The following is a 24,965-nucleotide window of genomic DNA, read 5'->3' as shown; positions in this document are numbered from 1 at the left end:
TATTCTGTATTCATAATAATTGTGTTGCATTCCAATGCATTTGCTTCATTTTATGGTAATACAAACCATTGTTTAGAAACCAAAATACATTTTGTGTAGGTACATGTAGTCTAACTGAAGAGAGTATTTCTCACACGTTTTTGTTGTTAAGTTTTTAAAGTCGCAATTAGATATATTTATTTAAGGATTTGAAATATTATGTAAGATTACTCATACTTGTGTATACATGATATAAGCTTATTATTACACTTGCATATATGAAGAACTCGTCACAAAAGGGTTTCATATGAAATAAAATTTAAAAAATAAAATCCTCCCACCCGCCCCATTATTTTCAAAAATTTGGATGAAAATCTACTAATTAATTTTAGTTGGCCTTATATTACAGTTTTGGACCAAGTGTCACAGACAGTTGTTTTGATATTCAGATAAAAATATGTCAACACCTCTATTTTCCCTATCATTTCATTGAAAAAGGGTCCCTTTTACATATCTGTTTAAAGTAAAATTTTGAGCTTTAAAAATGGTCTGGGACCCCCTTTTTTTTTCCGAACAATTTGAATCATTCTCTGTAAAGATTGAAATAATACGGCACTTCTGACAGAAACTGCAGGCCCTAGCCACCTTAATAGCAGAATGCTAATGCTTTTAAACAGTTGCATGCTTCTATACATTCTAACAACTGTTAATTTGACAATTTACAGACAATGCTCATAAGGTATTTTAACAGCAGAATGCTAGGACTCCTGCAGAATTATAAACTAGCAATAACTATATATATATTATCCTAATGTCCTTTACATAACACAAGATTTGAAGAACTGAACTTACATCAATGAAATCTGAAACCCTTAAAATCATAACCTATGAATTATTATTAGATACACATGATACACGAGTATTAGTCATGTATGTGGAAGTATAGAGTACTGTGGATTCATTATTATTCGTTGGATACCAATATTCGTGGGTTTTGTGGATACAGCTGAACCACAAATTTTAATGTTCAACAAATGACAAATTTTATATAGGCTTGTATGCAGACTTTGGCAAAACCATGAAATCCAATATCCACAATATAATAATGCAAGTTTTCCTCAATCCACGAAAATTGGTATCAACGAAAATACAATTGAGATTCATTTACTGAAAATTCATATAAATGTCTGCATATAGCGGTTAAATGGAAATCAGAATGAAACAAACAAATTCTACTTATTCTAAATACATAATGGCACAGACAGTATTCTTTCTGTGAAGAATTATAACTAGAGGCTCTAAAGAGCCTGTGTCGCTCACCTTGGTCTATGTGAATATTAAACAATGGACACAGATGGATTCATGACAAAATTGTGTTTTGGTGATGGTGATGTGTTTGTAGATCTTACTTTACTAAACATTCTTGCTGCTTACAATTATCTCTATCTATAACAGTACTTTCTGTGGAAAATGTTATTGAAAATCTTCAAATTTTAAGAAAATTGTTAAAAATTGACTATGAAGGGCAATAACTCCTTAGGGGGTCAATTGACTATTTTGGTCATAGTGACTTATTTTTAGTTCTTACTTTGCTGTACATTATTGCTGTTTACAGTTTATCTCTATCTATAACAATATTCAAGATAACAAAAAAAACAGCAAAATTTCCTCAAAATTACCAATTCAGGGGCAGCAACCTAACAACCGATTATACGTTTCATCTGAAAATTCCAGGGCAGATAGATCGTGACCTGATCAACAATTTTACTTCCTGTCAGATTTGCTCTTAATGCTTTGTTTTTTGAGTTATAAGCCAAAAACTGCATTTTACCCCCATGTTCTATTTTTAGCCATGGCGGCCATCTTGGTTTGTTGGCCGAGTTACCGGACACATTTTTTTAACTAAATACCCCAATGATGATTATGGCTAAGTTTGGTTAAATTTGGCCCAGTAGTTTCAGAGGAGAAGATTTTTCTAAAACATTACTAAGATTTACAAAAAATGGTTAAAAATTGACTATAAAGGGCAATAACTCCTAAAGTGGTCAACTGACCATTTCGGTCATGTGACTTATTTGTAGATCTTACTTTGCTGAACATTATTGCTGTTTACAGTTTATCTTTATCTATAATAATATTCAAGATAACCAAAAACAGCAAAATTTCCTTAAAATTACCATTTCAGGGGCAGTAACCCAACAACGGAATGTCTGATTCATCTGAAAATTTCAGGGCAGATAGATCTTCACCTGATGAACAATTTAACCCATGTCAGATTTGCTCTAAATGCTTTGGTTTTTGAGTTATAAGCCAAAAACTGCATTTTACCCCTATGTTCTATTTTTAGCCATGGCGGCCATCTTGGTTGGTTGGCCAGGTCACCGGACACATTTTTTAAACTAGATACCCAATGATGATTATGGCCAAGTTTGGTTAAATTTGGCCCAGTAGTTTCAGAGAAGAAGATTTTTCTAAAAGATTACTAAGATTTACGAAAAATGGTTAAAAATTGACTATAAAGGGCAATAACTCCTAAAGTGGTCAACTGACCATTTTGGTCATGTTGACTTATTTGTAGATCTTAGGGACGACATCAAAAGATCGATGTAGGATAAAAAACTTAAATCAAATAGTTTGGGGGTGGGGGGTCAACATTGCTGCAAGTTTTGTTAATCTAAAATCGATTTTACATATATCCCCATTGGTCAATCAATTTTTCCCAAATTAAGTTAAGAGGGGGGTGTGGGGGTCAGTGAAAAAACTATGTGAATTAAGTTTTTTATCCCTCATTGAACTTTTGATGTCGTCCCTTACTTTGCTGAACATTATTACTGTTTACAGCTTATCTCTATCTATAATAATATTCAAGATAATAACCAAAAACAGCAAAATTTCCTTAAAATTATCAATTCAGGGGCAGCAACCCAACAACGGGTTGTTCGATTCATCTGAAAATTTCAGGGCAGATAGATCTTGACCTGATGAACAATTTTACCCCACATCAGATTTGCTCTTAATGCTTTGGTTTTTGAGTTATAAGCCAAAAACTGCATTTTACCCCTATGTTCTATTTTTAGCCATGGCGGCCATCTTGGTTGGTTGGCCGGGTCACGCCACACATTTTTTACACTAGATACCCCAATGATGATTGTGGCCAAGTTTGGATTAATTTGTCCCAGTAGTTTCAGAGGAGAAGATTTTTGTAAAAGATAACTAAGATTTACGAAAAATGGTTAAAAATGGACTAAAAAGGGCAATATCTCCTATAGGGGTTAACTGACCATTTCGGTCACGTTGACTTATTTGTAAATCTTACTTTGCTGAACATTAATGCTGTTAACAGTTTATCTCTATCTATAATAATATTCAAGATAATAACCAAAAACAGCAAAATTTCCTTAAAATTATCAATTCAGGGGCAGCAACCCAACAACGGGTGTCCGATTCATCTGAAAATTTCAGGGCAGATAGATCTTGACCTGATGAACAATTTTACCCCACATCAGATTTGCTCTTAATGCTTTGGTTTTTGAGTTATAAGCCAAAAACTGCATTTTACCCCTATGTTCTATTTTTAGCCATGGCGGCCATCTTGGTTGGTTGGCCGGGTCACGCCACACATTTTTTACACTAGATACCCCAATGATGATTGTGGCCAAGTTTGGATTAATTTGTCCCAGTAGTTTCAGAGGAGAAGATTTTTGTAAAAGATAACTAAGATTTACGAAAAATGGTTAAAAATGGACTAAAAAGGGCAATATCTCCTATAGGGGTTAACTGACCATTTCGGTCACGTTGACTTATTTGTAAATCTTACTTTGCTGAACATTATTGCTGTAAACAGTTTATCTCTATCTATAATAATATTCAAGATAATAACCAAAAACAGCAAAATTTCCTTAAAATTATCAATTCAGGGGCAGCAACCCAACAATGGGTGTCCGATTCATCTGAAAATGTCAGGGCAGATAGATGTTGACCTGATAAACAATTTTACCCCATGTCAGATTTGCTCTAAATGCTTTGGTTTTTGAGTTATAACCCAAAAACTGCATTTTACCCCTATGTCAGATTTGCTCTAAATGCTTTGGTTTTTGAGTTATAACCCAAAAACTGCATTTTACCCCTATGTTCTATTTTTAGCCATGGCGGCCATCTTGGTTGGTTGGCCGGGTCATGCCACACATTTTTTAAACTAGATACCCCAATGATGATTGTGGCCAAGTTTGCTTTAATTTGGCCCAGTAGTTTCAGAGGAGAAGATTTTTGTAAAAGTTAACGACGACGGACACAAAGTGATGGGAAAAGCTCACTTGGCCCTTCGGGCCAGGTGAGCTAAAAAATCAATGTATTTCACAGTCAATTTTTTTAACAACAGAATACATGTGTATACTTTTTATTTTCTATGGAGACATTAAAGTATCAACAATCAATCTTATTTGCAATTTGTCAGTCAGACTTTCTATAGTAAAGATTAAAATCCTTCAACAGGTTCAAATATAAACTTTTCGTATCTCTTTTTTTTATCATTCTTTATGTAAAATGACAAAAATATAAAGATAGACTTACACCATAATGACCAAATATACAATTGTTGTAACCATAATCTAGTAGTCAACCTAAACTTTCATTACATATCACTTGATGTGTACTTTTCGTGAGCAATGATAGACATTTTTAGTGGAACAGAAAAGGTTGCTACATCTTTATCTGCGTTCCTTTTTCGTGCTCTCTAAAGATGAACAATAATATAAATATATACAATCTTTCAAAACTCATGTATACCTATAAATCTGGATAGTTGGTAAGAGGGTTTCTGTTCCTCTATATCTGTAATATTACGTTTCAACCATACACATTTCTTTCCAAGATCTTGGCTGGATAACCCACTCATGACCTCAGTATGAGTAACTAAAAGAAATAATATAAAAAGAATTTCAAACTTATGTTGTTTAATTTCATTGTTTATATACATTATACCTATCACAATGTTAAATCAAAGCATTGTCAGCACTATGAGATAGGTTATTGAAAAACAGAATGAAAGTAATATGTGTGTCATCAACTTATTATCATAGTTTATTATACATGTACATGTATATCTAAACTACATGTATGAGTACCATATTGTAGTGTATTTACTGGGATTATCCAACTAGCCGAATGTTTATTAACCAAGGTTCATGTGTATTTGTACTTTGAATTATGAACAACCCTGTTTTATGAGTAAGTACATGTACAGTTGCCTCTCTTTAATATCTCAAATATAAAAAAGAAGGTGTGGTATGATTGCCAATGAGACAACACTCCACAAGAGACCAAATGACACAGAAACTAACAGCTAAATGTCACATTTCCCTCAAAATTCATGTTATCTCAAAGTTCACAGTTAGTTCCCACTGATAAATCTGATTACATAAATCCTAATATATCAATTTTTTTGTCCAAACAATTTTGACACTTCTAGTCATGTAAAGAAGACAGATGAACCCTGCAAGACAGATATGTAACACTTACAATTATTCCTTCATCAAAAATAATTAATATAACATATTGACGGTGGCAATTCTTCAATATTCCTTAGATTGGAGGTCCTCATGATAATTTGATAACAACAAAAACAACTATACTTTATTTTAAGAGGGTTACACGGTTAGCTATATAACTAATCTTCCCTGAGGCCCTGATCATGAAAATCATACAAAATGCAAATATATAAAATGCATACATTAGTATAATCAAAGTTCTGGATAGCACCTCTGGAAAGTTTGCAACTGTAGCTGTGTATTATTCCGAAAAGGTTATAGACGTGTATTATTTCAAATATGTATTTCATCACAGCTTTGATGTTTCAAACTAAACCATTGTCTCGTCAGTAATTATCAAAAATCATTTTTTTTCATGTTAATCATAAAAAAGTTTGATATTTTCTATTGCAACCTAAAACTGTAGATCTAAAATAATGAAATATACAGAAAGCTCTGGTAATTTCTTTAAGTAACCATGCCATGTCAACTTCAAGGGCCTGTGAATAAGTATTTTTCTTTTGGTTTAGGTCCTTCATATTTGTTTTTAGTAAATTAACACGCAAGTTTTCTTGTTTGAATTGTTCCACATGTTTCATATCTGGGCCTTTTATAGCTTTCTACACGTATATGGTACAAATATTTCTCACTATTGACGACCGTATGGTGGCCTATAGTTATTAATACAGTAACATTTTTCTCCTTTGAACTCTTTTGGATAGCATTGGTTCTTTGAAAAAAATACTGCATCCTTTTTAATAAATAAGACAGTTACAGTAACTTTAATCAATACAACTGTAATGAAAGTGAATTTATATTAAAGGCTTTTATCAAAAATAGGGAACGACTGTCCATGGGACACAAATGATGCCCCCGCTAGCATTGACGTTATAAAGGATCACAACATAAAAACTGTAAATGTGACCCTACTAAAATTTGCACTTGATCTGAGTTATGGGGTAATAAGCATTGTGTAAACATTTTAATTACACAGTATTGCACAATAGATTTGTAAGATCTTGACATTTGTTTTGTGTCAGAAACCTATATACAATGTCAAAAATTTGATCGCAATACAAATTCAGAGCTGTATCAAGCCAAATTGAATGTTGTGTCCATAACTTTCCCCAACTGTTCAGGGTTTTGACCTCTGCGGTTGTATAAAGCATGTGCCCTGCAGAACATCTGGTTCCATTTGTAACGAGGCACAACCCTAGAGCAGTAAAAATTTGTAAGGGTTCCGCGGAACCCAGTGTCTCGCCTACTTTTGCTGTTAATCGCAGACTCAACAAAATGAGGAAAAACATCAATAAAAATTTCCCTCTCGATACTGTCTTTTGATTGAAAGAAGCTTCCAAGTTTGGTAAAAAATCCAGGATAGTTTATGAATCTAATAAATGTTGTATAAACTTTAACTGCAGACTGTATGTAATGTTAACTGGAAGAAAAACTAAGTCCATTGATAAGTAAAATACGGAAAAAGTGAATTTTTTTTTTACAAAATTTACTTCTGAATAATATCTTATGATCAGAAACAAGCTTCTGTCTAAGTTTGGTAGAAATCCAGGATAGTTTAAGAACATTATAAAAATTTTAAAAACTTAAACCACAGAGTGAATGTTTTGTTTCTGGCAAAAAAAACTAAGTCCATTTATAAGTAAAATACGGAAAAGTGGAAATTTATTTTTACAAAATTTTCTTCTTGATACTATCTTATGATTATAAACAAGCTTCTGTCCAAGTTTGGTACAAATCAAGGATAGTTTATGAAAGTTATTAAAATTTTTAAAACTTTAACCACAGAGTGAATGTAATGTTTCCTCGCAGAAAAACAAAGTCCATTTATAAGTAAAATACGGAAAAAATGGAATTTTATTTTTACAAAATTTACTTCTAGATACTTTCTTATGATCATAAACAAGCTTCTGTCCAAGTTTGGTAGAAATTCAGTATAGTTTAAGAAAGTTATTAAAATTTCAAAAACTTTAACCACAGAGTGAATATTTGTGGACGCCGCCGACGACGACGACGCCGACGCCGACGGAATGTAGGATCGCTTAGTCTCGCTTTTTCGACTAAAGTCGAAGGCTCGACAAAAATGACTCCACCAAAATGCAAACTTGATCTTGGTTTTATGGTAAAAAGTATTGTGTATAAGTTTCATAACATTTGGTTGAGCGAACTATAGTTCGATAACCATGATAACAAACGAAAATATTCAGCAACTTTTACATATATATATATATGTAAAGGGGCATAACTCTAAAACTATCGCAACCAAAATTCAAACTTGATCAGTGTTTGTTGTAATGAGCATTGTGTATACGTTTCATAACATTTGAAACAATTTCCAACAACTTTTCTATTTGTAAAGTAGCATAAAACGCTAGAATGGTAAAAGTGACGCAACTAAAATTCAAACTCGACTTGTGAATTGTGGTAATAAGCATTGCGTATAAGTTTCATACAATTCGGTTCAGGCAAACTAAAGTAAGAGAACAGAAACGAATTTTGGGATGTACAGAGGTACATACAAGTAAGGGAAGGACGTACATACTTACAGAAGAACAAGTATAAAGCTCAATACGGTGGGAGCATAACAATAGCAGTATGACGACAGGAATAAAAAGTTTATATACACTAGATTCATAGAGGTGCTTATAACCTGTAACACATTTTAGTTGCTGTTGTGAAATTAAGCATTTTCTTATGAGTCAATAACATTTGAGAATTTTTGTTTTAAGCCATTCATTTGATGTATTAATTAGTACTCATTGCCTCTGTGTTTGGATGACACACACAAAGCAATTGAATTCTATTTATATAGGGCATGGTATGCCTTAAAACTTTTCCAGATGCACAGGTTTGTCTGTAATCTATCTAAATTTGGAGGTGATAATGCAGCCATTTTAGCCATAGGGTTCACATCATGAACCTTAATCATTTCCACAGCACTTGTCTTGATACCCTGAACTATAATATTCTAAGAAGTAGATGCTGACTTGGTTGCTTTTAATACGGATGCTATATGATATGAATTTGCGATAATACACCAGAGGTGGTATGATGTAAATTATTGGAAGAAGACTGAAGAAGAATTGACGTTGGGTCAATGTTTTTCTGCTGTCAGTTTGATCCACTTGAGCATGCTGAACGAGTGAAGGTCCTTATATCCACATTGGAATGTGAAACATTTGTATTTAATTAACGGAATTTAAAGTTTTCAAATGATTTTTGGCATCAAAACCTTCCAATCGATGTTTAGACAAAAACAATGCATTTTTTTTATCAAAGCCGGTATTTACCTTTACTCGTCCTTGGCGTGAGACATTAGACATAATTATCGAGTATTTTATATTCTTTAACCTGTGTTTTGTTTTGAACAAAGCATTATCACTTGTCAATTATCCGACGGCTTTGGTCAAAATATGAACTTGTTCTCGCATTTTAATCAGTCATTCCTGATTCTTTTGATACACTCAGGCTTTTACCACGTTTAAGTACGAACATATACTATAATAAAAGTAGAGTGGGAAAATGTTCATTCATGAAATATTCATGAATGAAAACGCAGTATCACAAACACTACTTCGCGGATCTGCCATGCGCTGAAGAGAAAGTCACAAGAAATCTACGCGAGATTGATTTTCAAAATGAAGTTAAATTTATCTGAATCGTCGGTGAACATTCATTACTTTTTTATTCAAGCTGTAATCTTTTCAGTCAAATGAGTAGTTACTCAAAATTTCAAAAGAATCTTCCAAGAATCAGAATTCAAACACTAGTATTACATTAACTCGGAGCAGAATAATTGCGATAGTCTGTCACTGGAAGTTTGAGGCCAACGCCTAAGGAAAGTAGCAATAGCAAGCTATAGCAAACTTTCCAAAAAGTCAAGTATGATAATAATGTTCAATACAACTTGATAAAATGTTATGAAAAAATAAACATGATGACATAATCAGTTCTTAATATTATCTATACAGCTAAGTTGGTTTTAATAAATGATCTGTTATTTTGTATTTGAAAGAATTAACATTTGTAATATTTTTAACAGTATTGGCAAATTATTCCACAAGAATGGTCTAGAATACATAAAAGATTTTTTGAACAATTCTGTTTTTGGTTTAGGGAGTATGATGAGGTTTCCTTGAACAGCATTTCTCAAGGGGTATGGATTTCTGTCTGAAACATAATGAAACTTGTTAGTAAGATATGATAGGCTTCATTTCTAATGCACTTAAATGTCATCACAAACTTGTGATATTTTATTCTCTGTTCAACTGTCATCCAGTTTAAGTGTTTGAATAATGGCTGATAAAATCTGAAAATGCAATAATTCTACTAAGAGTGGCAGAAGAACCTTTTTCAAGATGTTTGGATTACAGAGGAGGTTAAAGGGGGCCTCCCTCCCCACCTTTTGTGGGAAAAACATTAATTGACTGTAGGGAATCACTGGACCATCACTGGAGCAGGCCCCTCTTAGGCAGTCAGTGGGCCTCCACTTAAGAAAATTTCTGGATCCGCCACTAAGTAGGCCCTTATTTTTGCAAGAATTTTGGATTGCAGGGAACTTGGGATTTACCAATATTGGAACTCAGGAATTAATGATTAAATTTTCTGGATCTGCAGAAGAATATTTTCACCCGAATTTTGGATGGCACTTCCTCCTACTGCTTCTCTATCAAGTGAAGAAGAATGTACCTGATACTTTGAGTTTATATGCCTCCTCTTGTGGTAAAGCCTTCTCTGCCGCTGTTACTAAGACATCTAACATAGTGTCACTTTCTTCCCACCATTTTTCTCTGGCTGCTTTCTGTTTCTCTTTGTCATCTTGTTCAAGGAATTCTGGGAGGTTAGTGCTGATTGGCTGAAGGATATATTTTGGCGGGTCATAGTTCTCGTCTTTCACATACCACCTGGAATAACAAAATTTTACATTATTATTATGGGAAAAAGAAACAAAATGATGTGCTTATTATTGCAAAAGTAATGAAACTTTTCCACAGAATCACTTTCACTTGGTCAATGTATTTAAACTTTTGTCAGTTCTTCTGTGACATTGAATAAATACAATAGCTATTTTTCTCTGTGTTGCTTATTCATAGGGACCTTTTACTTTCTTCTAAGAGAAATACATCACTCATTGATCAATTCATCAGAAGAAAATTTTCTTCAAAGAAGTGGAAAAAACAATTTCAACAATTTCATGACTTATCTTTTTATTAAAAAAAACTTACTTTGAAAAAAGCTGTTGTTGATCACTGATATCTATGTATGCAATTATTTTCTCATATTTTTCAGCAAGAATCTTTCTTGGAAGGGAACGGTATCCATATTTATGAGACAACAGAGTCTGAAAAAAGTGAAATTTGTAACAAATATCCCTGCAATGGGATTATACGTGATGCCTATAACATTAGCATTCAACTGTAAAGTGACCTGACTAAAAACATAACTTCAAGTGTGAAGTTTTTCAAATTTAATTCATTGCTGAAAACCAACTCATTTGAATACATACTTTTTTATATGTTGTTTGATTCTTTCTAGCAGACTAAACAGCAGTTGATAAGGATCAATTAATTTTGATGACATATATTGATGGAATTGTTGGTTGCTTAACATCCCGTTGCAAATAATTCATGCATGTTCAGGACGATGTTTACATATAAGTCCATGTATATGATCAAGTTTGACTTATTCTTACTGATCTATATACACTTTATTTTTTCTACTTTAAATGTTGTGTTTATATTTCCTACTAAAACAAAAATATTTACAGTAAATCTAGACTAGTGTTTGAAATTACCCTAAAATCTTCTTAAAATCTACAAAACTGTGCAATTTCATATATGAAAATTTATTAACTCCCTCTAATTAAGTTAATAAATATCATAATCAACAGTGTAATGTAAGATAGAATCTAAACACATTCTATGGTCAATCTCTTGTCAAAAAAAGATAAATTCTTTAAATTAAACATACTAGGAAATTTGGTCCAGCTGAGTATTTCTGGCAGTTAGCTAGTTCATAAAGACATATTTCTGTAGTCATGTGATCATTGGTTGCCTCATCTCGTATTCCCCATCTCATGTCCACGATTTGAAACTCAAAACCTCTCTGCTGACAATATTTTTTAAGGCGAGGAAATGTTGTTTCCATCATTCTATTTCTCTCATGCATAGTGTCTGAAACAATAATGGTTCATATTCTTATTGTTTCTAACCATTGTACAATTAATTTTCATTCTTAGGCTTTCAACATGCCTTTGGAGTGTCTTTTAAATACTACAACCATGTTGAACAATGTTGAAAGCCTAATTCATAAACAAACCTAGTTATCAAAGTTTAAAGTTTGTAAAAATAAGGGGGAAGGTCAAATACTAGCCAATTTAACCTGTCAACTGTCAATGGGCCTGTGTCATGTCAGGAATTTCAATGATAATTGTTTATGACAGATCATATATTCTTGTGTCTACTGTCCTTTTAAGAATTTTACGAAAGGGTTTTTTGATTAATTGATTTCCTTATGTCCAGTGGCAAATATTGCAAATCTATTCAGAACCAGAACAAATTAAACCAGGTTCTTCGCAGGGCGCAGCTTTATACGACCCCAGTGGTCGAACCCTGAACAGTTGGGGCAAATTTGGTCTCCATATTCAAGCTTGATACTATCTGAATTTTGATTGTGATCCAATTTTTGACATAATATAGGTTTTTGTCACAAAATTAATGTGGTCAAATATCTAACAAATCTATTGCACAATACAATGTACTGTGAATTTTGAAATTTGAAAATTTTTGAAAAAAAAAAGGAATCGATTAAAAAAATGGTAACCCCCCTTGGAGCAATAACCCTTAAACTCAATCCCATGCTTTCCTTTGTAGTATTGAACCTTGTAGTACAATTTCAGAGAAATCCATACACTTAATAAACACAGTTATTGTCATGATTGTTTGTCTTTTTCTTTGGTTACATCTTCTGACATCAGACTCGGACTTCTCTTGAACTGAATTATAATGTGCGTATTGTTATGCGTTTCCTTTTCTACATTGGATAGAGGTATATGGGGAGGGTTGAGATCTCATAAACATGTTTAGCCCCGCCCCATTTTTGCGCCTGTCCCAAGTCAGGAGCCTGAGACTGGCCTTTGTTAGTCTTGTATTATTTTTAATTTTAGTTTCTTGAGTACAATTTGGAGTTTAGTATGGCGTTCATTATCACTGAACTAGTATATATATTTGTTTAGTTGCCAGCTGAAGGACGCCTCCAGGTGCAGGAATTTCTCGCTGCATTGAAGACCTGTTGGTGACCTTCTGCTGTTGTCTGTTCTATGGTCAGGTTGTTGTCTCTTTGACACATTCCCCATTTCCATTCTCAATTTTATTTGATGTGCAGAGAGCATGGCACTTGCCATACAAGGGGGATTTATGGATTTGATTTCTTATGGTACACATGTATATCAATGGTATAGTACACAGAACATGAATTAGCTAAAACAAAAATTCAGTGATTCACTGTGAAGCAAGTGACTGATAATAATTAAGAAATAATTCTTTCATGCCATGCTCTATGCTCATGGGTAGGCATTATATTTGTTAATATCTTAATACCGAGCGTTAGCTAGGTATTAAATGTTTACAAATATAATGCCTACCCATGTTAAAATGAGCATAGAGCATGGCGTGATAGAATTATTTCGATTCTAATAGGAATATTTTGAACTTTTGTACTTCGAAGCTGACCTATAGTAGACGCTCGAAATGTCACCATTTTGATTTGATGAACAAAAACGTTATAGAAAAATCAACAGTTTATCAATAAAACTAGAGGCTCTAAAGAGCCTGTGTCGCTCACCTTGGTCTATGTGAATATTAAACAATGGACACAGATGGATTCATGACAAAATTGTGTTTTGCTGATGGTGATGTGTTTGTAGATCTTACTTTACTAAAAATTCTTGCTGCTTACAATTATCTCTATCTATAACAGTACTTTCTGTGGAAAATGTTATTGAAAATCTTAAAATTTTAAGAAAATTGTTAAAAATTGACTATGAAGGGCAATAACTCCTTAGGGGGTCAATTGACTATTTTGGTCATACTGACTTATTTTTAGTTCTTACTTTGCTGTACATTATTGCTGTTTACAGTTTATCTCTATCTATAATAATATTCAAGATAATAACAAAAAAACAGCAAAATTTCCTCAAAATTACCAATTCAGGGGCAGCAACCTAACAACCGATTATCCAATTCATCTGAAAATTCCAGGGCAGATAGATCGTGACCTGATCAACAATTTTATTTCCTGTCAGATTTGCTCTTAATGCTTTGGTTTTTGAGTTAAAAGCCAAAAACTGCATTTTACCCCCATGTTCTATTTTTAGCCATGGCAGCCATCTTGGTTTGTTGACCGAGTTACCAGACACATTTTTTTAACTAGATACCCCAATGATGATTATGGCCAAGTTTGGTTAAATTTGGCCCAGTAGTTTCAGAGGAGAAGATTTTTCTAAAAGATTACTAAGATTTACGAAAAATGGTTAAAAATTGACTATAAAGGGCAATAACTCCTTAAGTGGTCAACTGACCATTTTGGTCATGTTGACTTATTTGTAGATCTTACTTTGCTGAACATTATTGCTGTTTACAGTTTATCTCTATCTATAATAATATTCAAGATAATAGCCAAAAACAGCAAAATTTCCTTAAAATTACCATTTCAGGGGCAGCAACCCAACAACCGATTATCCGATTCATCTGAAAATTCCAGGGCAGATAGATCGTGACCTGATCAACAATTTTACTTCCTGTCAGATTTGCTCTAAATGCTTTGGTTTTTGAGTTATAAGCCAAAAACTGCATTTTACCCCTATGTTCTATTTTTAGCCATGGCGGCCATCTTGGTTGGTTGGGTGGGGCACCGGACACATTTTTTAAACTAGATACCCCTATGATGATTATGGCCAAGTTTGATTAAATTGGGCCCAGTAGTTTCAGAGGAGAAGATTTTTCTAAAAGATTACTAAGATTTACGAAAAATGGTTAAAAATTGACTATAAAGGGCAATAACTCCTAAAGTGGTCAACTGACCATTTTGGTCATGTTGACTTATTTGTAGATCTTACTTTGCTGAACATTATTGCTGTTTACAGTTTATCTCTATCTATAATAATATTCAAGATAATAACCAAAAACAGCAAAATTTCCTTAAAATTACCATTTCAGGGGCAGCAACCCAACAACGAAATGTCTGATTCATCTGAAAATTTCAGGGCAGATAGACCTGATGAACAATATTACCCCATGTCAGATTTGCTCTAAATGCTTTGGTTTTTGAGTTATAAGCCAAAAACTGCATTTTACCCCTATGTTCTATTTTTAGCCATGGCGGCCATCTTGGTTGGTTGGGCGGGGCACCGGACACATTTTTTAAACTAGATACTCCAATGATGATTTTGGCCAAGTTTGGTTAAATTTGGCCCAGTAGTTTCAGAGGAGAAGATTTTTGTAAAAGTTAACGCAGGACGACGCCGGATGACGCCGGACGCCGGACGCCAAGTGATGAGAAAAGCTCACTTGGCCTTTCAGCCAGGTGAGCTAAAAAAGAAGAGGCATGGATCAAAACACAATGTGGGATATACAACTAGAGGTTCTTAAGAGCCTGTGTCGCTCACCTTGGTCTATGTGCATATTAAACATAAGACACAGATGGATTCATGACAAAATTGTGTTTTGGTGATGGTGATGTGTTTGTACATCTTACTTTACTGAACATTCTTGCTACTTACAATTTTCTCTATCTGTAATAAACTTGGCCCTTTAGTTACAGAGGAAAATATTTTGTAATTTTGTAAAATTTGGGACAGCAACCCAACAACCAGTTGTCCGATTCATCTGAAAATTTCAGGGCAGATAGATCTTGACTTGATAGACAATTTTACCCGATGTCAGATTTGCTCTAAATGCTTTGGTTTCAGAGTTATAAAGCCAAAATCTACATTTGACCCCTATGTTATAGCCATGGTGGCCATCTTGGTTGGTGGGCCGGGTCACCTTACAAATTTTTTAAGCTAGATACCCCAATGATGATTGTGGCCAAGTTTGGTTAAATTTGGCCCAGTAGTTTAAGAGGGGAAGATTTTTGTAAAAGTATAACGACGATGGATGACGACGGATGCCAAGTGATGAGAAAAGCTCACTTCAGGTGAGCTAAAAAGGGGATCACAACCGAAGGAGAACAAGAATGTGTCCCTAGTACACGGATGCCCCATCCACACTATCATTTTCTATGTTCAATGGACTGTGGAAATAGGGGGAAATTTAAAATTAGAAAGATCATATCATAGGGAACATATGAAATAAGTTTCAAGTTGATAGGACTTTAACTTCATCAAAAACTACCTTGACAAAAAACTTTAACCAAAATCTTTAACCTGAAACTTGCACTATTATTTTCTATGTTCAGTGGACCGTGAAATTGGGGTAGAAAATCTAATTTAGCATTTAAATTAGAAAGATCATATCATAGGGAACATGTGTACTAAGGGAGCTACCATTTGATTTTTATGGGGGGCTAGGATGAAATTTGAAAAAAATAGGCAGGACAGGAGTTTTGAGTAAAAAAACTAGAGGCTCTAAAGAGCCTGTGTCGCTCACCTTGGTCTATGTGCATATTAAACAAAGGACACAAATGGATTCATGACAAAATTGTATTTTGGTGATGGTGATGTGTTTGAAGTTCTTACTTTACTGAACATTCTTGCTTCTTACAATTATATCTATAATGAACTTTGCCCATTAGTAACAGAGAAAAATATTTGGTAAAAATTTACATAAATTTACCAAATTAATGAAAATTGTTAAAAATTGACTATAAAGGGCAATAACTCCTTAAGGGGTCAATTGACCATTTAGGTCATGTGGACTTATTTGTAGATCTTACTTTGATGAACATTATCGCTGTTTACAGTTTATTGCTATCTATAATAGTATTCAAGATAATAACCAAAAACAGCAAAATTTCTTTAAAAATTACCAATTGGAGGGCAGCAACCCAACAACCGGATGTCCAATTCATTTGAATATTTCAGGGCAGATATATATTGACTTGATTAACAATTTAACTCCTTGTCAGATTTCCTCTAAATGATTTGGGTTTCAGAGTTATAAGCAAAAAACTACATTTTACCCCTGTTCTATTTTTAGCCGTGGTGGCCATCTTGGTTGGATGGCCAGGTCATCGGACACATTTTTCAAACAAGGTACCTCAAAGATGATTGTGGCCAAGTATTTAATTTGGCCCAGTAGTTTCAGAGGAGAAGATTTTTGTAAAAGATAACTAAGATTTACGAAAAATGGTTAAAAATTGACTATAAAGGGCAATAACTCCTAAAGGGGTCAACTGACCATTTCGGTCGTGTTGACTTATTTGTAAATCTTACTTTGATGAACATTATTGCTGTTTACAGTTTATCTCTATCTATAATAATATTCAAGATAATAACCAAAAACAGCAAAATTTCCTCAAAATTACCAATTCAGGGGCAGCAACCCAACAACAGGTTGACCGATTCATCTGAAAATTTCAGGGCAGATAGATCTTGACCTGATAAACATTTTTACTTCATGTCAGATTTCCTCTAAATGTTTTGGTTTTTGAGTTATCAGCCAAAAACTGCATTTTACCCCTATGTTCTATTTTTAGCTGTGGCGGCCATCTTGGTTGGTTGACCGGGTCACGCCACACATTTTTTAAACTAGATACCCCAAAGATGATTGTGGCCAACTTTGGATTAATTTGGCCCATTAGTTTCAGAGGAGAAGATTTTTGTAAAAGATTACTTAGATTTACGAAAAATGGTTAAAAATTGACTATAAAGGGCAATAACTCCTTAAGGGGTCAACTGACCATTTCGGTCATGTTGACTTATTTGTAAATCTAACTTTGCTGAACATTATTCCTGTTTACAGTTTATCTCTATCTATAATAATATTCAAGATAATAACCAAAAACGGCAAAAATTTCCTCAAAATTACCAATTCAGGGGCAGCAACCCAACAACAGGTTGACCGATTCATCTGAAAATTTCAGGGCAGATAGATCTTCACCTGATAAACATTTTTACCCCCATCAGATTTCCTCTAAATGCTTTGGTTTTTGAGTTATAAGCCAAAAACTGCATTTTACCCCTATGTTCTATTTTTAGCCGTGGCGGCCATCTTGGTTGGTTGACCGGGTCACGCCACACATTTTTTAAACTAGATACCCCAAAGATGATTGTGGCCAAGTTTGAATTAATTTGGCCCAGTAGTTTCAGAGGAGAAGATTTTTGTAAAAGATTACTTATATTTATGAAAAATGGTTAAAAATTGACTATAAAGGGCAATAACTCCTAAAGGGGTCAACTGACCATTTCGGTCATGTTGACTTATTTGTAAATCTAACTTTGCCGAACATTATTGCTGTCTACAGTTTATCTCTATCTATAATAATATTCAAGATAATAACCAAAAACAGCAAAATTTCCTCAAAATGACCAATTCAGGGGCAGCAACCCAACAACGGGTTGACCGATTCATCTGAAAATTTCAGGGCAGATAGATCTTGACCTGATAAACATATTTAGTCCATGTCAGATTTCCTCTAAATGCTTTGGTTTTTGAGTTATAAGCCAAAAACTGCATTTTACCCCTATGTTCTATTTTTAGCCGTGGCGGCCATCTTGGTTGGTTGACCGGGTCACGCCACACATTTTTTAAACTAGATACCCCAATGATGATTGTGGCCAAGTTTGGTTCAATTTGGCCCAGTAGTTTCAGAGGAGAAGATTTTTGTAAAAGTTAACGACGACGGACGACGGACGCCGGACGACGACGGACGACGACGACGACGGACGCCGGACGCAAAGTGATGGGAAAAGCTCACTTGGCCCTTCGGGCCAGGTGAGCTAAAAAGAACAAAAACATTTAAACTTACTTTTAGAATGTTTTTTATATAATTTCCTAGCGAGCAACACCATAAAAAATGTCCATTTTGATCTCTGGCGATGTTCAAAATTCATCCGACGTTGCAATTTCAATTGTGACGTCAATCACGTGCAGCCAATGTTCTATTCAAATTAGAACATGGCTTTGTACCCAAAGCTAAAGCAGAACGTCATATTAGAATTGGAAATGATAACACTGGTTTGTATATAAAATTGCCTAATAGAGAAAATAATAAAAATATGTCAAAAAATGTCATTTGCTTACCTGTAAAAGTACTACTGGTAAAAATCCTGATTATTCTAGCAGGTGATGAGAATTCCTTGTTTAAATACCCCTGGTAAACGGCATCTTTCTTCACTGAATTCTCAAGAGTGGTCATAGATTCTGTGATCATTTTCATCAAGTCGTCTGCTTGTTTTTTTAATTTATCAAGATCCTCCGTATTTCTTTTTTTAAAATCATCCTTGACCTTAGTAGATGCTGGATCAGATTTTTTGTCAGGAACATCAGGTGGTTTGGTAAATGGCAGCGGTGTTGGTTTAACAGCGACTTTAGTTTCTTGCTGGTGACTGGTAGAAGTACTTTCAGCCGGTACTTCAGGTTCACTGTAAATAAAACAAGTGTGCATTTACTAAGTTTATTACCTGCTTAACAAGTTGGTTAACTTAAATGATACCACTGCAAAATGTTTGTGAAAATATATCACACAGTAAGGCATGCTGACAGTCAAGATGACAGCAAATTTGGGATGTTCTGAATTATTACCCAAGAATTTATTTTAAAGGATTCCAATGAACCCTGTTTCTTGCTTCTGTCAGTGTAAAAATTTAATGTTGTCTGTAAACAGTAAAATTATTTATCAAAATTTAATTCAGATTTTTTTTTTTATTCCAACTGTTTTCTTCAGATGCTATTTCTTGATCCTGAAAATTTGCTTCTGTACAAGTTTATGTTTAATTCAGTTCATTTAAGCAGTTGTTGGAAGATCTGTTAACAAGCACATGTTTTAAAAAAGATATACATGTATGATACTTGATTAAAATGTGTTTTACTTTTGTAGCTATTTATCTAGTTTGTTTTTTAAATTCAAATGAAGAATAATTAATAGCTAAATTAACTTTTGTGGATAGAATGCATCACCTGAATTGTATATTGTAATTGTCAACTGTTATTCATTTTTTTTTTAGCCATTTAGATATTTTGTTTGATTTAGTTTTGAAAGTCTTTTCACTGTGTAAAATGCTGTAAGGCAATCCAAACAGCCATCAAGACACAACCGTAATACTAGTTATTTTGATGCAAAAATTACATGGTTCCAATTAACTGACAAAAATTAACACAAGGATAGAAATGTAGAACATCAGTTCTGTGACATCCACAAGACCAAAGAGATAAATATTATTTTAAGAACACCTTGTAGACAATAGATTAATGATTTTTTGGTGATATTTTTCTAATAAATCTTCATTTTTTTATTAAAATAAATTTTAATTGTTCTCCATTTTTGATACCAGTGACTGATATTGAGTTAACGTTGTCATCTGTATAGAACTTAGGAGCACCATATTTATGTCTGTACAGAACTTAGGAGCACCATATTTATGTCTTTACAGGACTTAGGAGCACCATATCTATGTCTGTACAGGACTTAGGAGCACCATATTTATGTCTGTACAGAACTTAGGAGCACCATATTTATGTCTTTGTCAGTTGGACATTTCTATTTGAAATTCATTTAAGAATTGAATGCTTCTTTTTGTAAATTCATTGGGGTGTAAAAGCATTGACCAAAGTACATTTTGTATGAAGCGCAGAAGCGCTTCATTCTAAAAATGTGCGCACGGTCAACGCTTTTACAACCCTATGAAGTTACAAAAAGAAGCATTCAATACTTATAATTACATTTTTTAGCTAGGATCCTGAAAACATGAATTTTATCAATTTCTTATTTAATTTACCTGTGCACTTTATTGTGGGACCACGTGTTATCATGAATGATAAGTTTTATTGTGTAATGCAATTGCTTAAGGAATAACACGTGATGTGCTTTTAACCAATCAGAATAACGTATTATAATGAAACATACATCTAATGTAATTATTTTGAAATATTCCTCAAAAACTGCTGTACGGTATTTCAAACAAGCTTAAGCTTAGTGATTTGGTCCCAAAACTAATAACTTGTGCTAGAACAATTTCTTCTAACTGACAATAAAATGATAGAGATTAAGACATCAATTGGATGAAGTTGAAGACATGTGACATATGACCGACTGACCTAAACATGAAAACATATAACCAGTAAAAAGAAACAGACTTTTCACTAGCAATATTCTTATAATTATCTCCCTTAGATAAATTCATATTCACAATTTTTATGTTTAACTTTAAAGATTATTTATTATCTTTCTTACTCAGATTTCAGATGTTGCATTTGGGAATTAGTAGTTAGAATTCTTTGTGACAGGTTTTACTCTGCAAACATGCCTGTTGAAGATTAGATTTTAGTTTAAAAATGTCAGTGAGATTAAAGGATTAAGACTATTTTCTGTAATTGTTATCATCCAAGTTTTTGTGTTTAACAACAATGACAACAGAAAGACTGAAGTCAATTGATAAATATTCTGATTGAGCACCTTTTAGTTAAAGCTGTCATTTCCTTTCTAGATTAAGTAAATTAATCTCTTGATGCAGGATTTTCTCGCTGTGTTAAAGCCCCATTGGTGGTCTTTGGCTGTTTTCTGCTTTTTGTTAGGGTTGTTGTCTCTTTGACACATTCCCAAATTCCATTCCCAATTTTAATGATAAGTTCAATTTTATTTTTTTAACTGTTATTTTTTTTAATTCATGTCTTTTAACCCAATTTAATTGAAATGGGGAATGTGTCAAAGAATTAACAACCTACCATAGAGACAACAGCTGAAGGCCACAATGGGTCTTCAAAGCCACAAGAAACTCCTGTGCCCTGAGGAGTCCTTCAGCTGGCCCCTAAACAAATATGTATACAAGTTCAGTGATGATGGAGGTCATACTATAACTCCGAATTAAACACAAGAAACTAAAATTAAATATCATACAAGACTAACAAAGGCCAGAGGCTCCTGACTTGGGACAGGTGCAAAAATGGTCAACCCTCCCCTATACATTGTACATCTAGCCAATGTAGAAAAACAAACACACACCAATATGCACTGTAAAACTCAGTTTTAATATGAGAAGTCTGAGTCCGATATTCAGCTATTTCATGGCAGTTGATTTATCTTGGTAATGTTGGTGGAGTAGGCTGTAGTTCCAAATAAAACCACTGACCTTTGGTAGAAAAAGTAACAATCCTAGTCAACTGAGACTGGAGTTGAGCTCTCCTACCACATGTGAAAATCCAGCTCACAACCTCAGCATTGATATGCTATAGAGTTATAGACTAGTTATACAGGAGTACTACTACTTCGATCACTTGGCCACTGAGGCCCCATACAAATTGATTAAGGCCAAATAAAAATATATGTGTGGTTCCAGTAACCCTTACTGTCCCTACTTTTTCACCTTAAAAATAGCCTACCCTAAAGATTTTATTGTCATTTTTCATTAAGCACTGTTAAAGTCAGAATGTTGCTCCCATAGATTCAATGTAAAAAAAAACATAAAATAAAAAAAAAAAAAATCCCTACCTACATGTACCTACCCCAACTTTTTTTTAGATGTAACTGGAACCACACATACTTTTTTATTTGGACTTATTATAAGGAAAAAATAGATCATCTTCATTATTAGGTTCAATAAACTAATATTGACAATTAGTGAGATTAAACTATTTATAGGACTGTATTGGACAAATGTTGGTAGAAAAAGACCTCATAAAATTATATTGTTTCTGATGAATATGAAACAGTAGAAGAACTAAATTCAAGGTTGTTTCTGCAGAAATTTTGGCAATTTTCATTTACTCTAATAAGTTTTACAACAATATCTAATCATAAAAGGGAAAAAACTGTTCCAACTATTTCTTAGAAATATAAAAACAGTTCAAGCAAATCTTTTAAAGATTTAGGTACAATTTTAAGGTTTAGAAATATTAATGTTAAATTAATTACAATTCTAGTGTGTTCACATGCCTGCAGTGGCAGATCCAGAAATTCTAATAAGTGGGGGCCCACTGACTGCCTAAGAGGGGTCCTGCTCCTGTCATACTTCAGTGATTTCCTATATAATCAAACAAATTTTTCACAGAAAAGGGGGGTCCAACCCACTGATCCCCCCTAATTCCACCTCTGACAAGTGCAACTTTGAGAAGTAAAAGCTAAGATATTGGTCACCAATATCTTAGCTTTTACTTCTCAAAGTTGCACTTGTCAGTGGTGTGTTGTCTACATTAATTGAAAATGTATCTGTATTTAAAGCAATAATATATACATTTTGTATACACTATTCATCAAATACAATACGTACATGTATGTCATGTACATGTATGGGAATGCAACAGATACTTAAAAGTCTTTGTAACAGCAATTCAAGCAGCACATCCAATGAATGTATGTTAAAAGTATAATTTTCCTACAATGTAGCATAAAATTTAACTTAACAAAGGTACAAGAATAGTGCTAAGACACTCTAAACTATATTACTTAGCATCCTTAGACCTTCCCATGAGCAGAAAAAAAAGACACTCAGTCTGGTTTTGTACATAATTGACCCTTATGTCCCATGAAACAAGCCAAGTACATGTAATTAGTGATTATAGTATAACTGACATTTGAAACTGAGACTACTATAAGTGGGTCTCATTGGAGTCTTAAGCTTGATGCTGGATTGCCAATTTTTGTTAACATGACACGTGAAAGTCAAATTATTGTGCTGTGAAAACGGGAAATGAAGTCTAGGAGGACACGGGACATTACAAACAAATGAGAATTGCTTATGTACATAGTGTAAGCGGGTTACAGGAATCTGACAAAACAGTAAGCAGGATCCAGGATCAGAAACCCTCAATGAGACCCCCCTATAACACAGTTATAGTAGTCTCAGTTTTAAATAAATAAGATAGCTAGTGAAATAAGCTTTATAAAAGTTACCTTTCCCTTCTATCGCTAACTGTTTTCTTCTGATTTGATGGACCGTGTTTGGTACCAGAACACCCCAATTCAAGGAGATATTTCCTATACATCACTATGTCTTTGATGTCTTTATTGCTTAACCAAGAATTTATATACTAGTAAGAGCTAGTAAGATCCATATAAAAATCCTATATACAAGAGGTAGTGCTTGCTTTAAATAACTGTCACTGTTTTTATTTTTTCAATTTCTAAATTACTCTGAATTCATGCACTTAAAGTTAGTCACTGGAAATTATTTTTTTCAAATTCGTGTAAGTTTTCAGATTAATACTGTTAGAAAGTATCTTAAGAGACGTTTCATGTATCGAATCAGCGTATGCCAACAGGTGCGTGTAATGACAAACAAGCAGCCCACTATTTGTTTACACAACCACTATAACGACAGTATACATACACTAGTCCAAATATTGATAGTTTGTTTGACCACATGCGCTCTAATTTTAAAATTTGGTTTGTCAAAAGTCTATTTTTCTTTTCTTCTTCGTACGAAGTCGAAATCGTATGTTGTGCATGAAAAAAGTTGTATATCAACAAGGTCCAGGATCTAGATTCCCGCCATTTTATGCAAGGTGCATTTAGAGTTAGTCTAAATACCGATGGGCATATTTATTTTAATAACATCTAAGATATATCACATTGCGTTAAAAAGTTATAGTTTCTATATTTAACAAAATAACTTAAATATAGTTATAATAAATTCTATTTTTTACAAAAATAGAAGATATTCTAAATATATATGACTATGTACATCATAGACCTAAGTCCTAAGACAAAAAAAGGTTCATTATACAGGACAAGTTGTGATTATCACATATTAATTGATGTCCCAGGGACTATAAAAGTCAAAAACGGAAAATACCCCCAGAAGACGGCATGATCATCTGGTCGTGACTTATTACACTAACCCTTTCCTCAATACGATTGATATACTAACTACTCAGGAAAAGTGTAATGAAATGTTATATTTAGGGGAAGTTTTAGACGTTCTTTTTTATTTTATTATTGCCTTTCCTTAATCTATATAAATAATGCTTTTTAGGACGATGTTTTCCTGTCATTTGTGTTTATGTAAATGAAAAGTTGTGCTGTGTTTTTTTTTCGGGGAATTTCTGTGATGCAAATGAAAGGATATATAGGGTGTAATAGGTTCCTGATTTTACAAATATGAATATGAATAGATAAATATGAATAAATAAATCCATGTATTTATAATTTTGTTAAAATGTTGACCTTTTGATGATTATTAATATTTATTTTGTTTTCTGTGACTTGATATTTGATTTTGCCATGTGATTATGGACTTTCCGAATTGATTTTCCTCTAAGTTCAGTATTTTTGTGATTTAACTTTTGACTGTTA

General features: G+C 33.5%; 1 protein-coding gene across 3 annotated transcripts in view; it reads right to left on the bottom strand.

Annotated features, from left to right (window-relative positions):
* Window positions 1-24,185, bottom strand: part of LOC143075382 (NACHT domain- and WD repeat-containing protein 1-like) — a 66,710-nt gene extending 42,525 nt beyond the window's left edge. Inside the window, exons 1-6 of one of the 3 annotated variants that reach the window (XM_076250774.1) lie at window positions 23,565-24,185; window positions 18,761-19,101; window positions 11,490-11,692; window positions 10,745-10,860; window positions 10,209-10,423; window positions 4,765-4,890 (exon numbers count right to left, since the gene is read on the bottom strand). In XM_076250774.1, coding sequence (XP_076106889.1) covers window positions 4,765-4,890; window positions 10,209-10,423; window positions 10,745-10,860; window positions 11,490-11,692; window positions 18,761-19,101; window positions 23,565-23,656 — 1,093 coding nt within the window. In that variant the 5' untranslated portion in view covers window positions 23,657-24,185. Of the gene's footprint in view, window positions 1-831; window positions 851-4,764; window positions 4,891-10,208; window positions 10,424-10,744; window positions 10,861-11,489; window positions 11,693-18,760; window positions 19,102-23,564 lie in introns of those variants that run through there. The other 2 variants (XM_076250783.1, XM_076250789.1) reach the window with 2 other exon arrangements.
* Between the last annotated feature and the right edge of the window lie 780 nt (window positions 24,186-24,965).

The sequence above is a fragment of the Mytilus galloprovincialis genome, chromosome 1 (assembly GCF_965363235.1).
Source record: "Mytilus galloprovincialis chromosome 1, xbMytGall1.hap1.1, whole genome shotgun sequence".
Classification (NCBI taxonomy): Eukaryota; Metazoa; Mollusca; class Bivalvia; order Mytilida; family Mytilidae; genus Mytilus; species Mytilus galloprovincialis.
Note: the sequence above shows the minus strand (reverse complement) of the source record. Positions and strands in the feature narration are given on the sequence as shown.